The 16,475-nt window shown below is 42.0% G+C and overlaps 1 protein-coding gene across 2 annotated transcripts in view; it reads right to left on the minus strand.

The window, feature by feature from the left end:
• Nucleotides 1-1,314: 1,314 nt before the first annotated feature.
• Nucleotides 1,315-16,475, minus strand: part of SCG3 (secretogranin III) — a 36,426-nt gene continuing 21,265 nt past the window's right edge. For both annotated transcript variants that reach the window (XM_032856480.1, XM_032856481.1), the window contains exons 12-13: nucleotides 6,914-6,994; nucleotides 1,315-1,895 (exon numbers count right to left, since the gene is read on the minus strand). In XM_032856480.1, the coding sequence (XP_032712371.1) occupies nucleotides 1,777-1,895; nucleotides 6,914-6,994 (200 nt within the window). In that variant the 3' untranslated portion in view covers nucleotides 1,315-1,776. The remainder of the gene's footprint in view (nucleotides 1,896-6,913; nucleotides 6,995-16,475) is intronic.

Genomic DNA, 16,475 nt, shown 5'->3' on the forward strand with positions numbered 1-16,475 from the left:
TTTAACAACTTCTTGCTCATCTGACTTTGAGTATGCTCTGGGTCCTTGTGAACCAGTTTCCTCATTTCTGAAGCAAGGCCAATGATCTCCCTTTTCTTTTGTCTTGGTTACTGCTCAGAGTTAATGAATGTCTGTGTGTCAGAAAACTATAATAAACTCCCTACATAAATGTCTTATTTTAAAATAGACTGCATAGATATCTAGATAAATTATAGAAAAATGAATGGATAAAATGCTTTAATTGCAGCCAGACTTTTCTTTCGTCCTGATGTACAAGCAGCCTACTTGGACCATAGGACCTGGGTGAATGGTCGGTCATGTTATCAAAGATGACATTAAAAGGGTCTGACTCATTGAGTTGGGCAAGGATAATTTGGGCAGAGATGTTTCTAGTTCCCTCTTACTGCTCACCAGGGAGTAATGACTTCTCTAGAACATACCAAGTTTAGTTGTTGTTTGTTTATTTTTACAACTCCAGAGAGGATGGGGAGGAGCAGCATCCTCTCATTCCTCCTCGGGGAGGAAACCTCCTAGACTCTGTCTTTTACAGTCTAAAGACAGAGTCTAGGAGGTTTCCTCCCCGAGAAAAATAACCTCTTAATACTTTCCCCTGTAAGTTCCCCAGCCCTCACCAAAAAGTAGATACCAAGTAGGAGCATTCAAGACAAGTATTAGAAGGCTGTTTGAAGTCATGACAGGTAATACACAAAGATTATATTATTTTTAAGATTTCAAACTGAAATAGATAGAAAAATGTTATAACTTTATGCTGAATAATGCATTTTCAAAGCATTCTCTGGCTTGGGAGCATTGCCCATTACCAACCATTTCAGGAGGACATTGGGCCACTGTGTGTTGTTTCCAGAGCTGTGTTTGTGATGGCAGCTGAGGAAGTGGAGTTGCAGGGACCCCAAGTTCATTAACCTCTCCCCCCAGGAAAACTCGTTTAAAAGCTTTGGTCCATGAAGAAGGGACTGATTGTTTTCTCTGTTTCTGTCCTACTGCCTGGCCTTCTTGCTCTCTGTTGAGAAACCTTGGCCTGGATTAAATTCAGTTTAGATAACTCAGGTCTGGCAGACATGTTTACTTTGCTTCTGCAGTGTTTATGACCTCATTTTTCTCCTTGGAGAACACATAGTTATCCCTATTAATAAACAAACTCGATGTCTGGAAATGTCAAGAGTGGGGAGAAATTGTTGATGAGTCCAGCAAAGCCTATGCTTATCTTTCAGGTTCCTTTTTGCACCACTGGGCCTGATAAAGAGCCAGCAGGAACAGCCAAAAAAGCGGAGTTATCCTTTAAGCTAGAGAGGCTTGGAGGTAATGTTAATTTATTTTAACTCCCAGAAGGGAACTGGAAATGACATCTTGTAACAGACAGAGTCTAGGAGGTGCTTTGGTACCCAGCACGCCTTAAAAACAGAACCCCCTAATTCTTTGCGGGGGGTGCCTGTGGGTGTGACACAGCGGGAAGAAGCTTCAATTTTAAGTTCTGTCCATGACAGGCTTTCCGAAGCCACATATCTCTGATTATAAAATGTAAATCTATAAGGAAATGAGGATTCTATATACAAAATCGCAGCTTACATACAACTTTACTTTTCAGACAGTTTTTATGGCAAGAAAGCTATGTTGAACCACTTCTAAAAGGTTAACTACTGCAATTTCACCACTTTCTAATAATCCTTGGGTCAAATAACTTTAATGACAGAATTAGAAGTGTTTTAAGCTATGTTTGCTGGGACAGTCTAAAGACTCCCAGATCTTCTGCCACTTCTACAGGCTGCTGTAGATACGCTTGATGGCATCGGCTTCTTCTTCATCAAGGATGCCTTTCTCCACATAAGCATCAGCTTGTTGGTTGATGAAGTCCCTCATCTTTGAAAGGTCATAATCTGGAAAATATTGTTAGAGTATTGTGAGCAATGATCAGGAAAGAGACTTCCCATTACAATGATTACCATTAGCTTAGAAGCTTTTAATGCAACAACACAACTACCATTCCATCCCTGTCTTTCACATTGGAAAACATATCAGCTCTTGGCATTTGTTCAATCTTTAGAGTTTAAAACCGTGTGTGTGTATGATATCTCATTTGCTGTCCATCACCCCTGCAAGGTGTTCAGGTGGGGAGTGCCACCCTCATTTGACCATGGAGGGAACAGGCTCATAGACCAGGGCTTTGCAAACTTAATGTTTATACCAATCACCCAGGGCTCTTGTAGGTTTGTATTAGTAGGTCTGACGTGGAACTCCGGGTTCTGCATGTTAAATAAGCTCCAGGGAGATGTCGATGCTGTCAGTCTAGTAATCACATTGGGGTAACAAGATCCTAAAGCTTAAGTACCTTGTTCAGGCTCACACAGGTAGTAAGAGTTACAAACAGAACCAGGTGTTTTGGTTTTCCGCAATTGTTATACAGGTTAAGTGAGTGTTGATGGGACAACCCACTTTTTTTTTTTTTCCAAATTAAGAATTGCTGTGATTTTTTACATTATCTGAATTATATGCATGGAGCAAAACAAACAAAAAATTATATGTATGAGCTTTTTTTTTTTGAGAAACCTCTTTATGGGTCTTCTGTCCTACTTAAACAAAAAAACCTACGTAAACCATAAAACCACCCATCAAAAACAAAGATCCCCAAGTAAGGAGGCTGCCTGTGGCATTTTTCTGAAGGCTTAAAGAAAACCCACATCTTCCTTGATGCTTACTGTTTAAAAACATGGAAAATACGGAAACATGGAAATAAAATTTAAATCACCTGAATTCTATCAGTCATAAATAACCACAGATGGTTTTTTGTTTTACTTTCTTGCTTTTCAAATATATCTATCTCAACCTGGAATTGAGATCACGGTATATATACAACCTTATTAACGAGCTCCTTCCCTTTACCCAGTGAGCATCAATATTCTTCAGAAACTCTTTTAATAGCTACATGCAGTGCATCCTATGGTGGTACCAAAATCCATGACTCACATTTCTCAGGGCTGGACGTGTGGGTCTTCTTATACCCCAGCATACTTGGGAAGACCCCCCACCCAGATTTCAAGTTGCCCGAGGCTGTGTTCCTTGAGGACAGTGCCGTTCAACTTGGCTATGGCAGCCCCTGGAACAGAGCCTTGCCTTCTGTCAGTTTGTAAAGGAGAAGAAAAGGGAAAGAGTGGGGAACAAAAGCTCAGGGCTCCAGTGAAAGGAAAACTATAAAAAACATTGTTGCGAGCGCCAGGTGTTTATCATATCAAGCGAGCCAAGGTTTAGAGAAAACCGGTTTCCCCTCCAGGAAAGAGGCGTTTGTTCCTGTTAGGGCTTGGCCACGAAGATTAAAGAGACCACTGTAGCCCTGGGCACTTCACAACTGTCATCTGTCTTGCTCCTCATGAACTCCATGAGGTAAGCGTTAGTAACCCCATCTCAGAGACGAAGAAACAGGACAAAGGAGGTAAGCCACTTGTTCAGGTCAGGCGGAGTCCAGTTCTGAGCCCCAGTCTGTCTGCAGTTCCTGCTTTGGCCGTCTACGGCTTTGAAGTAGGGAATGTGAAGTAACGAACAGGTGTAGAACCCAAGTTCAGCAAGTGCTTGGGGTTTCTGTTGTTGGTGTTCTTTTTCACTTTCCCTTGCTGTCAGGACAAAACAGAATGGAGCTGAACATACATTTTGTGCACCCCTCACCAGCAGATTGCTGACCGACTCGGAGGGCACAAAGAGGCCCCTCCTGACGATCGCTGGTTCAGATTAATAACGGCTCTCCCGAGCTCGCTTCAGGGTCGACATCTTTAGTGGGACGAAAGGCAGCCCAAGCACAGATGTGAAGAGGTCCAGGTGATTTGAATGGATGCAAAGGAAAACTGTATCGTTAAGATGTAGCTGTCATGCGTGCCTGGAAAAACGAGCATGGTGCAGAAGAAAGGCTGCTGGCTGCCTGTTAGGTCACCCAAGTCAGGAACCACCTTGTTAACCTTAAGAATGTTTTAAGGTTGTTAACACTCCAAAGAAAAAAGGGCTGTGATTCAGTTTTTTAAAAGTACAGACTTTAAGGGTGCACAAAGTTTTTTCCTTCTCCTCAGTATCACATCACAGGGACCTTCCTTTCCTGGATTTGGGAAGGAGATGCAGGTCACCCAAACCCCTGCCCAGCAAAGGGCAGCCACAGAGGTTAAGGAAGGTCAGAACTCCTAGAGCAAATGGACTTGCTGCTCACACAGCTGCAGCCACTCCAAGGTCCCAGATCTAGATCCCCACAGGCTTAAAGAGGTGAGCTAGGTCAAGCAGAGCACATACAAAGGCAATGGAAGAAAGGCTTTCTGCTTCTGCCGTCAGGAGGGTATAAGGCAGGTTGCCCCCACTGCTTACAGGCAGAGGGGAGCCTCGAACTCAACACTATCATTCTGCAATTTGCTCAGAGTCCTTTGAGATGCAAGCACTAGGGTTCCATGCTTCACTAGGTTGGTCATTTCTGGAAGTGGAAAATTAAATTGCAGGATGTTGTGGGTCATGACCAGGGTCTGATTCATGTTAATCAGTAAAAGAAAGAACGTTAAGTACTCCTAAACTGTTGGACCATAAAATGAATATTGGTTTCAAAATGTGTTTGGTACTTACTGTATTACACTCATTCTAAGATCAACAGTTTTTTATTTTAAAGTTGATGGCACATTATAATTTTTCTTCCTTAGTGGTATATGAAACAATGGTACGTTTTTCAACCAATGACAGATTTGATGAAATATAGTTCATGTGAATTTGAATGGAACTGACAGAGTGGAAATTCACACCATTCTGAACCAAATAAAATGAAATATGTACAAAAAGCTAATAATTGTTTCCATCTCACTCAATTTAATAAGATCACAAGCTAAAGAGGAGCAAGAAAGATCTCTTTCTCCCATTGTGCTCTATCTCAGTGGTTCCCAAACTTGTCCACACAGTGGAATCATGGAAGAGGGGGTTAAAAATATCGATGCCTGTGTCCTTCCACTTGAGTGTCTGATTTAGTGGTTCTGAGATGCAACCTGGGCATTAAGACCCTGAGGGGCTCCACAGGTGATCTGAATACACATTCAAGTTTGAAAATACCGCTCATCTCATTTTATTTTTATTTTTTTTAAGATTTTATTTATTTATTTATTTGTGAGAGAGAGAGAGAGAGAGAGAGAAAGAGAGAACACCAGCAGGAAGAGTGGCAGACAGAGGCGGGGAGAAAAGCAGGCTGCCTGCCGAGCAAGGAGCCCAATGCAAGACTCAATCCCAGAGCCCTGGGATCATGACCTGAGCCGAAGGCAGCGGCTTAACCAACTGAGCCACCCAGGTGTCCTTCATCTCATTTTAAAAGCATCACTTGGCAACTGCTTGGTCAGATACCTGGGACTCGTGGTGGACTCCTCTCCACGTTGCTCTCAAGTTTCTCCCTTCTTTATTTCTGCTGCCTTGCCTCGGTGTAAGCCCCATCATTTCTGCTCCAGATCCTCCAATCTCTGCCCAGTCCTCTGGGGTCCTATTTCTTCAATCAGCTCCTAGCCTAATTAAGCCCTAATTTAGGCTCTTCTGGATGAATCTTACCTCCTTTGCAGGGTGCACAAGCTCCTTCCTGATCTGGCTGCTACCCACCATCCCAAAGACACCCAGTGTTCCAGGGAAACTGAGTTAGCTCCGTTTCCCAGAATGCATGACTCTTTTGTCTTTTTATGTCTTGGCGCCCAGTGTTGCCTCTGCCTCCAACTCTCGTCCCTTAGCTTTCCAGCAAAGGCTTTCCTGTGGACCTTTCTCCCAGTGCTCTATCTGCCTATAAAGAGATGGGCTCCCCACCTTTGCACCACTCCACCTGTTTGTGACAGCACTGAGCAGGGCCATCTGTAGCTTGAGTGATGCTGGGAGCTCCTTGGGGGGCTGGGGAGGACAGGGGGAGGCAGCAGCTTTCATTTTCACTTCTCTGGTACTCAGAACAGTCTTATTCTGTGTTTTATTTTAAGTAAATGACTGACAGCTTTTATGACGGCAGGGTACATCTAATATGCGGTCACAAATGCCTTTGTTTAAGATACTCAAAGAAATGATCCCAGGATCATGGGATCGAGCCCCAAATTGGGCTCTCGGCTCAGCAGGGAGCCTGCTTCCCTTCCTCTCTCTCTGCCTGCCTCTCTGCCTGCTTGTGATCTCTCTCTGTCAAATAAATAATAAATAAAATCTAAAAAAAAAAAAAAGATACTCGAAGGAGGGGAACCTGGGGGACTCAGTCAGTTAAGCATTTGACTCTTGATTTCAGCTCAGGTCATGATCTTACAGTCATGGGATTGAGCTCTGCGCTGGGCTCCACGCTGGTTGTGGAGCCTGCCTAGGATTCTCTATCCCTCTTTCTGACCCACCCTTGCCTCCTCTCCCTCTAAAAAAAGTAAGTAGGGGCACCTGGGTGGCTCAGTCAGTTAAGCATCTGCCTTTGGCTTGGGGCATGATCCCAGGGTCCTGGGATGAGCCCCCACATCAGGCTCCCTGCTCAGTGGAGAACCTGCTTCTCCCTCTCCCTGACGCTCTGTCTGCTTGTACTCTCTATCTCTCTGTCAAATAAAAAAATAAAATCTTTTTAAAAAACTAAAAATATTTTTTAAATTTAAAAAATACTTCAAGGAAAGGGCAAAGTGTTGATAATTATTGGAGGTAGTTGATGGATACATGGGAATTCATTATACTATTCTCTCTACTTTTGTTTGACGTTTTTCATAATAAAATGTCAAAGAAAAGGCCTTTGCTTGAGAGGCTGCTATGAAAAATAAGAGAAATGGAGATTCTATTCCTGCACTGGCATTCCTTCTTTCTGGAGTCTTTTTACACTGGTTTGATTGTGGGAAACTTAATTTAACAAGAACCCCTGACAAATGGGTAAAATTGGCAGTCTACAACCACACTAAATCCTTACCTTCTTTATTTCCTTTTTTGTTGTGTTTCTTCAACCATTCAATATTTTTTCTTATGGCTTCCAAATAGGCTTCTGTTTTCCCTGGAAAAAGGCAGAGAATCCCTATGAAACACTCATAAAATATCACTGCATTTCTTTTTAAAGACTACACTCTTGTTTAGAGCCATAAACCCTGGACTCGTCAAGCACTTGTGAGGCGGTATCCCTCATGAAGTAGTGTGCATAATTGTGTGCCTGGTGTGTGTGTGTGGGGGGGGGCTGCTGAGGAGAGTGGGTAGGGATGATTCCACGAGACAGGACCAGGCTAGTGTCAAGGAGCCATTACACACACACACACACACACACACACACACACACACACGCCCATCTGTTGTCCTGACAGAAAAGTTTTGATTCAGTTCACTGGATAGGTAGGGGCCTTGAATTCTTAGACTGCATCATCTCTGGTTAGCACTGGTTCTTCCAAACTGGGGAGTATTCTCAGGTCAAGAACTAAATCGGAGTGGTGATACTCCCAAACTGAAAAGACTCCATCACTAAATGAATGATGTTAAGTACGTCCGTGTGTGTGACTTTGTGTAGGCTGCCATACAAGTCTTCTGCTCAGTCTGGTAGGGGGTGTGTAACAACTCAGATGAAGTGGTGACACGGGCCTCATTTCAAGGTTTGGATGTGAACCTTAGAACTTATTCTAGTAAAGCTCCCCTCGGGTAAACCTTCTCCTCAGGTGTTGTGAGAGGAAACTAGGCATCACTGAAACACCTGCTCCCCATGCCCTTTATATACATTGTGGCCTGCAAGTGGGCGGGATAAGGAAACTAAGGCTCAAAGAGGTAAGCGACTGGGCTGAGACCACATCGGAAAAAGCTGTAGAATTTAGAAGCTGGTCTTACCAAGTTTCTGCTACCTGCATCATCTGAAAGAAAAGATCTGTCTTGGGGGCGCCTGGGTGGCTCAGTGGCTTAAGCCTCTGCCTTCAGCTCGGGTCATGATCTCAGGGTCCTAGGATCGAGTCCCGCATCGGGCTCTCTGCTCAGCAGGGAGCCTGCTTCCCGCAGGGAGCCTGCTTCCCCCTTTCTCTCTGCCTGCCTCTCTGCCTACTTGTGATTTCTCTCTCTGTGCGTCTAATAAATAAATAAAATCTTTAAAAAAAAAAATCTGTCTTGGGACGTGGACACTGATGTAGCCTTGTTCTGTCTCAAAGAAATCAACCACACCCGAAAGCAGAGGCAGTCCCTAGGGCTCAGAGTGTCTGCACCAAGGGACCAGGTGGTCTAGAGAATTCTGAATAGCCTGAGAAAAGAAGCCTTCAAAGTCCAGGAGCTCTGCAAGAAGTAACGGCTGCCCAAGCTCAATGGTGACCACCCATTCCGAACTCCTTGTCGAGCCCTGCTATCTCTAGTGTGCTGCCCAGACTTCCTGGTTGAGTTAGGACACTTAGGACGTGCCAAGGGCTGTGCTTTGTGCTCCAAAATGCACTATCCCTTTCACTATTCACCCCGCCCTCTTCAGGTGCTCCCATTTCCTCCCCTTGTTACAGATAAAGAAACTGAAGCAGAGAGAGACAAAATAACACGTTGAAGTTCAGATGGCTAGTCGGCTGTGAAGGCAGGCTTGAACCCCAGTTCACGCGACTACCGTCCATGAATGACAACGCTGCCCAAGGATCTGCTGATGCTCCGGTTTCCGCCTCTGCATTTACCTAAGTGACCTCCTGGGCATCTTTCTTCCTGATCTTGTAAGCCCGAACTCTTGCCTCACCCCTGGGGCTTCATGTTACCTGGACCCAAAGAAACAAGGGGAAGTTCCTCTGCCACAGGGATGAGTGGACAAGAGAAGAGATTCACGCTTCTCACCCCCAATTCACTGTAATCGCCTGTGCGGAAGAAGTCTTTGTTTCCGTGCTTTGTTTTCAAGAATGTTGGAGCAAATGAAAGACCGAGTCCTCCTGGCTGAAGTTATAATGTTACGATACAGTGCTCATAGTGATATTCACTGCCTGTTGCTTGTTTGCTGAGAAGGTCAGTTGGATTTGGTAGCATAAAAACAGTGTATTCTATTTCAAATTAATTCGTATAGAAAAAGCATTTTGAACAAAGAAAGAAATCTTAGTAGAGACTATGTGTGAAGAATGTGGCTTCATTGTTCTTAAAGCACTTAAATCCAATGAGTGGATCTCATATAGGGCTTTAACAGATAGAGAATTTGTTATTAGCACATTAAGAAATCAGGGCTTCTGAAACTTTTAAGAATGATTGAAAATGATCTTGTTCTTTAAATCATGTTAAGCATTCACCCCACAATCTTATTTATGATATAGCATAATGTGGAAAGCTTATTCAAGAAAAAGAAAACTTGAGCTTAGTCTCTGTGTAAATACTGTGTTACACACTCTCAATTAGGAGGGGTGCCTGGGCGGTTCAGTTGGTTAAGCATCCAACTCTTGGTTTCAGCTCAGGTCATGATGTCGGGGTCATGAGTCAGAGCCTCATATTGGGCTCTGAACTGGGCAGGGAGTCTGCTTGAGATTCTTTCCCCCTCCCACTCTCTCCCTCTCGCATGCTGTCTCTAAAAATAAAATAAATAAATAAACTCTTTTTAAAAAGCATATCCTTATTTTTAAAACTAGTAGAGTACAGAATAAATATGGGCTTTTTGCCACAATGTAGCAGAAACTGTTGCTTCCCCAACTTCCTGTCTGCTTTATTCCATATATGCTAATAGAGGGGCCCTCACCTAATGATGGGTAGAATGGTAGATAAATACCCAGTTTCCTTTTGCTTCAGGAACATTCCACACAGCCTCCCAGAGATCATCTGTGGGACTGAGCTCCAGTTAAAACTGAAGCCAGTTTGTGAACCCAACTTATATGGGACTCTTTCCTCTCCCTGTCTCATGTACCTATGCCCCCCAGAGGTGTTCCCTGGGGTCATCTCCCTATTAAACTTGACCTCAAATCCTTCTCTCAGGATCTGCTTCAGAAGGAACCCAACCTAAGGCAATTTGAAATAGAGGACTTGGCATCATCTTGTTAGTTGCTTTTTGCTCAGGAACCGATTTCCTATAAAAATGTTAAATTTGGGGGGGCGCCTGGGTGGCTCAGTGGCTTAAAGCCTCTGCCTTTGGCTCAGGTCATGGTCTCAGCATCCTGGGATCGAGCCCCTCATCGGGTTCTCTGCTCAGTGGGGACCCTGCTTCCCTTCCTCTCTCTCTGCCTGCCTCTCTGACTACTTGTGATCTCTGTCTGTCAAATAAATAAATAAAATCTTAAAAAAAAAGTTAAATTTTTAAAAGTATGAAATGGGAGTGCCTGGGTGTCTCAGATGGTTAAATGTCTGCCTTCAGCTCAGGTCATGATCCCAGGGTCCTGGAATTGAGTCCCACATCGGGCTCCTGGCTCAGCGGGGAGCCTGCTTCTCCCTCTCCCTCTGCCTCTCCCCCTGCTCATGCTCTCTCTCTCTTTGTATCTCTCTGTCTGAAACAGATAAATAAAAATTTTTTTAAATAAATAAAAATTATGAACTTCTTGAAAGTAATTTTATCCACTATATTGATATTACCAACCCATAACCGAAAATGAGTTTATTGCAGCTTAAAGGAATCTATTCTGTAATCCATTAAAACTAAACTACTATCTTGTGGATCATAACCACATATGATTGGGACAGTTTCTCTAATTTATTTATTTTTAAAGATTTACTTATTTGAGAGAAAGAGAATGAGGGTAAGTGGGATGGGGGTGTTGGTAGAGGGAGAGGAGAGAGAGAAAATCCTGAAGCAGACTCTGTGGTAAGTGTGGAGTCCAGTGTGGGGCTCGATCTCACAACCCTGAGATCATGACCTAAGCCTAAACCAAGAGTTTGGGCTCAATGGACTGTGCCACCCAGGTGTCCCAACAGTTTCTCTAATTTAAAATAGACCCTCCCCCAGCACTCTCATCCTCCTCTTCTGCTTTATTTTTATCTATAACACTATCACTTTCTACCAAATTATATAATTTGTGCAAGTTTATTGTTTGTCTTCCTCCCTTAGAAATATTTCTTATTTGCTGATAAAGCCTGACATGTAGTAGTCTATCAATAAATATTTGTCAAATAAGTGAATGGATAAAGGCTTCTTAGATGCCAAATTGTAATCAGAAGAATTTAACTTTGTTAAAGTGTAAATGGTACAGATTTCTGTTTTTAACAAAAAAAAAAGTTTATTTGAAAGACTTGAAGTATAATGAATTCTGAATTGAAATGACAGTTATAGCAGAAACAATTTAAAATACCTACAAATGTGCTAGACATACTATATCCATATGTCATTTAATCTTCACAGAACTCTAAGAAATTAGCATTTTCATTCCCATTTACTTGCAAGGGAACTAATGCTCAAAGAAGTTAAGTGACACGCCCAAAGGAACACAGCTGAGTAAAGGTCAGGACCTGGTCTTGAGCTGGAATGAATCTGGAGCCTCTACAGACTGTAGCTGGGTAAAATCCACCTTTTAGACTAAAACAATTTAGTACCTGTTGTTGTTGTTACCAAACTAGCCAATAAGGCAGTGGTTCTCAAACTTGGCCGCATACTAGAGTCATTTAGAGGAGGTTTTAAAAATCCTGATGCCAAGGTTATTCTTCATACCAGTTAAATGAGACTATCCGGGGGTAGGGGCCAAACATGATTTTTAAAAAATGGTCCTGAGGTTCCCATGTTGGGGGGGGTGGATTTGGGAACCACTGCCACCAGCATTGAGCCCTCCACACACTTACTGGAGCACTGGTGACAGGTGAATGAAATCAGGTGTCTTCTGCTCTTAGAGAGGAACAGCTGGTTCCTATTTACATTTTCTTTTCTGGGGAGCTGGTAAGCAAATCTTTTATTTACACAGTGTGCAGTAAAAGCCCATGAGAGTCCACTTTGGAAAGCTGGACTATTTTTTTCAAATTTATTTCAGTTTCCTTTGGAAACAAATAGCTCATGGCTGAGGTAATATGGCACAATCTTTAAAACATATGCTGAAGCAGATGGGAAGAGGGCCAGGATCAAGAAGCAGCCCTGCTTTTCTGGCTGTTCTGGTTTTCAGCACTGCAAAAGTAATACCCCTTTTCATACACGAATGCTAACCTGATCTGTCCCCCCAGCCCCGAAAAGACAACAGCAACAACAAACCTGTAGAAATCAATATAATGAACCTATTGAATACTGGACATACTAAAGATATTAGAGCTTAAGAGTGTTTATAAAAATTTAAATTTGAGGGACGCCTGGGTGGCTCAGTTGGTTAAGCAGCTGCCTTCGGCTCAGGTCATGGTCCCAGCGTCCTGGGATCGAGTCCCGCATCTGGCTCCTTGCTCGGCAGGGAGCCTGCTTCTCCCTCTGCCTCTGCCTGCCATTCTGTCTGCCTGTGCTTGCTCTCTCTCCCTCTCTCTCTCTGACAAATAAATAAAATCTTTAAAAAAAAATTTAAATTTGATACCCTTAAAATTCTGTGAAGATGACATGATTATAGTTTTGAATGGCATAAAGTCAAGTCAGTGATAATGGTATCATGGATGCCAACATGGCCTCAGAGCCATTCACTTCAAGAATTTCAGTACAATGCTGACATTTTTACCTGCCCCAAAGAAATACTCAGAGGAGTACTGGATGGGAGTCAAGGGGCATGGGTTCAAGACCTGGCTCTGCCACTCTGGCTAGGAGATCTTGGGTGAGTTCCTTAATTCTCTAAGCCTCAGTTTATTTATTTATAATTTAAGGATGAATTCTGAAAAGAAGACCCATGGGTTCTACATGTAAAAAGAAATTCTCCTTTGCTATCCTCGAAAAATCTCTGTTGATGGGAGGTCTCCTGTGCCCATGCTTAGTTCCTGGCATACTTGCTGACTCACACGGGAGAAGACTGGACTTACTATTTTTGGACATTCTTAGCAGAATGACTTGGGGCTTGAATAAAGGCACAGGTTTCTCTCCTCTTGTGTTGCTTTAAAAATAACAGCATCCTCATGAGTTAGCCAATTTATTAATTAAACAGGCTACCTTTTCTTTTCTGGTTTCTGTAAGGAAGATAAGGGAATGATAGAATATTTCTGTGAAAGGTGTCTTAGAGATCACTTTTTTCACCTATATCCATTATCTGGCCATAAATTTGACAGAGGATAGCTTTGGAATGAGTTATGATAATGCTTATCTTATCCCTTGGACAGTTTAAAAAAAAAAAGATTTTCAGTGACTCATAGAGCAAAAGTGAATGAGTAAACATCAAACTGGCAAATAGGCCCACATTGAGATCATGGAATAAAGGTTTAAAGACATTTTCTTTAGTCTCCAGAGAGCAACTTACTTGAAAAATTAGGTAACTTTATAAATACAGTTGAAATCAGAATAAATTTTATTTCATTGGCATGTCCTTAAATTTAAGAATTACTGAGTCATTCAAATGACTATACCAATTAGAAATCAGTATTTTAAAAGATTATTCTATTTAAAAAAAAAAAGATTTTACTTGTTTACTTGACAGAGAGACAGAGAGAGAAGGAACACAAGCAGGGGAAATGGGAGAGGGGGAAGCAGACTCCCCGCTGAGCAGGGAGCCTGATGAGGGCTCAATCCCAGGACCCTGGAATCATGACCCCAGCCAAAGGGCAGACGTTTAACAACTGAGCCACCCAGGCTCCCCTAAAAGATTATTCTTAATATGAGTCTCTGTAGGATAGAGAGTTCAACTAGTCTAACTGAACTATATTCAAAGGTGGATGTGCCATTTTTCATCATTGGTAATTAAATCAGATTTTTTGGTTTAACATTAAACCTAAAAAGAGAGCCATGGAAACATGCTCTGTAAGACTAAGGGCGATATAAATTCAGGGCATTGTTGTTCTTCCTATTCCCATTATTATCGCTATTCCTCAGACGATCCAGCATATGCTTGGCATGGTTGATAGTATTTGCTGTGGTTTGATGGGGGCCATCATGCCACATTGCCAGACCAAAACAGACTCTTTACAGATATGCCTGACAATGTGTTCTGCTTATAATTATATTTAAGTGGTTTTAGCTGGACCATTACCTCATTCTTTGCTCGGCCCTGTACTGTCTTCCAACCTCTCTGTTCTACGCACTCTTGACTCATCAATCAGGGAGCTATGTGCATACATATGTAGCTTGTGTTACACTGGGCTGCATATGGGTTAAGAATCATTCTCAAATCATTTCAAAGCGCACTTGAGTCCTTGCTGGTAAGCATTACTTCTTATATCACTTCTAGAGGTCTGCTTCCTGAGCCTAATGCCAGCCATGCCATCAGAATAAATGCTTATTTATAGGTGGATAAATGTCTCAGGAAACCAAGTAAATCCTGCTTTTACCCACATGGATGCTTTTATTTTTCTGTCCAGAGACAATATGTGTTGTCTCAGTGGGCTTTATAACAAAGCAAAGCAAAGCAATTGTCAATACAAAGGTATATGACATAATATGCCCTTTGGGGATGACATACTTTTCAAGAAATCCTGGCCCTTGGCTCATGCTGAGGTTGGAGTTTTCTAAACTGTACTAAAATTAGTTTTCCTTATGTCAGAGTAAAAGGAGTCAGGGGTAGCATGAGTAAATTAAATCTCCAAATAATGGAGAAGGAAATAATTTTAGTCCCAAATCCCTACACTCCTCCTAATATTTCAGGCAAGCCATTACAAACAGTAACACTACAGGGATGGAGTTTTACTTTCTTCTCTCCCTAATAGTATCTGATGGAATTCCTAATGAGAAAAGAAATATAACCTCATCCTTAGTCTCTAAACACTCACATTCTAAACAGGATAGTAGGCTACCAAGAATCAACTCCTTCATATTCCTTTTTTACACAACATTTCCCTAAAATAAGCAAAGACACCTGGCAGCATCCATTCCCATGGATATTTGGATAGTGGCGATAGAAGGTATTATCTTAAGCACAGAGCATGCTGTCCCTACAAGTCAGAGGTCTTAGATGATGGCTTACTGTCTTTGGGAAATACAATCATCACACATGGGTTGCTCCCAGAGGAGATGACCTAGGCATACTGGTTTTCTGTGGGGGTGAACAGCAGTGGTCTGTGCTGCCCAGTTCCTGGCTTTGTATCTCAGGCCACAGGACCACTCTTTTCCTGGTTAGCTATCTTTTAAAAGTTTACCACTCCTCTTCCACCTGACATCTATTAGTATTAATGAGGATGTGGAGAATTTGAAACCCTTGCACACTTTGGCGGGGGATGTAAAAACGTGCTGCTACTATGGAAAACAGTATGGTGGTTCCTTAAAAAATTAAAAGCAGGATTAACATATGATCTTAGAATATTCGCCCCCAAATTGAGTGCAGGGTCTTGAGGAGATACTTGTACATGCATATTGATAGCAGCATTATTTATAAGAGCCAAGAGGTGGAAGCAACCTAAGTATCCATAGACAAACGGGGAGATAAAAAATATTTGGTATATAAATGCAAAGGAATATTATGCAGCCCTAAAAAGGAAGGAAATTCCGACACATGCTACAACATAGATAAACCTTGAGGATATTAAGTGAAGTAAAAAGCCAGTCATATATTATATGATTAACTTATTTGAGGTATCTAGAACAGGCAGATTCACAGAGACAGAATGTAGAATGGTGGTTGCCAGGGGCTGAAGAGGGAGAGGAAAGGAGGTTTTTTGTTTTGTTTTGTTTTTAAAGATTTTATTTATTTATTTGACAGAGACACAGCAAGAGAGGGGACACAGGCAAGGAGGGTAGAAGAGGGAGAAGTAGACTCCCTACTAAGCAGGGAGCCCAATGTGAGGCTCGGTCCCAGGACTCCGGGATCATGACCTGAGCTGAAGACAGGAGCTTAATGACTGAGCTACCCAGGCACCCCAGAATGGAGAGTTTTATTTAATGAGTATAGGGTTTCAGTTTTCCAGGATGAAAAGAGTTCTGGAAATGGATGGTAGCAATGGTCACAAATAATACGAGTAGACTTAATGCTACAGAACTATATCCTTAAAAATGGTTAATGTGATCATTTTTATGTTATCTATATTTTACTATATGCTGAAAAAAAAAAAGAAGAAAAAACATTCAGAAGAGTTTACTACTCATCTGAAGTAGACCTAACGAAGTCAAGGCAGTGTGACTGGTTGGTCTACAAAGTCAGCAAACATGACATGTATATTACCAATTCTCCCTTCTTTATGCCCATACAAACATTATCAATTAATCGTTCCCAAGTTCTTTCCTTCTGAGCCCAGATGCAACATCATAATCTTTCTCAACATAGGTTACTACATCAAAAGATTAGTGTTGATATGTCAGTTATTTTGATGTAGGAGAAAAATGTGATGGTTTATGAAGTCTATGCTAGAGGGGAAAAAATACAATAATATAAAGCTTTACAAGATTGGAAAAATCAACATGAACTTGATATATTAAGAAAAAAATTACTTTTCCTGTCTCAAGAAAGTCCCGATAATTGAACTAGAAGTAGTACTTTTGGTCTATATTACTACTCATTTGAACCATTTAAGCCAGGTTCAGGTCTCTATATTTTCTACAGAAAAGAACT

Source organism: Lontra canadensis, unplaced genomic scaffold (assembly GCF_010015895.1).
Source record: "Lontra canadensis isolate GAN:19392208 unplaced genomic scaffold, GSC_riverotter_1.0 scaffold12, whole genome shotgun sequence".
NCBI lineage: Eukaryota > Metazoa > Chordata > Mammalia > Carnivora > Mustelidae > Lontra > Lontra canadensis.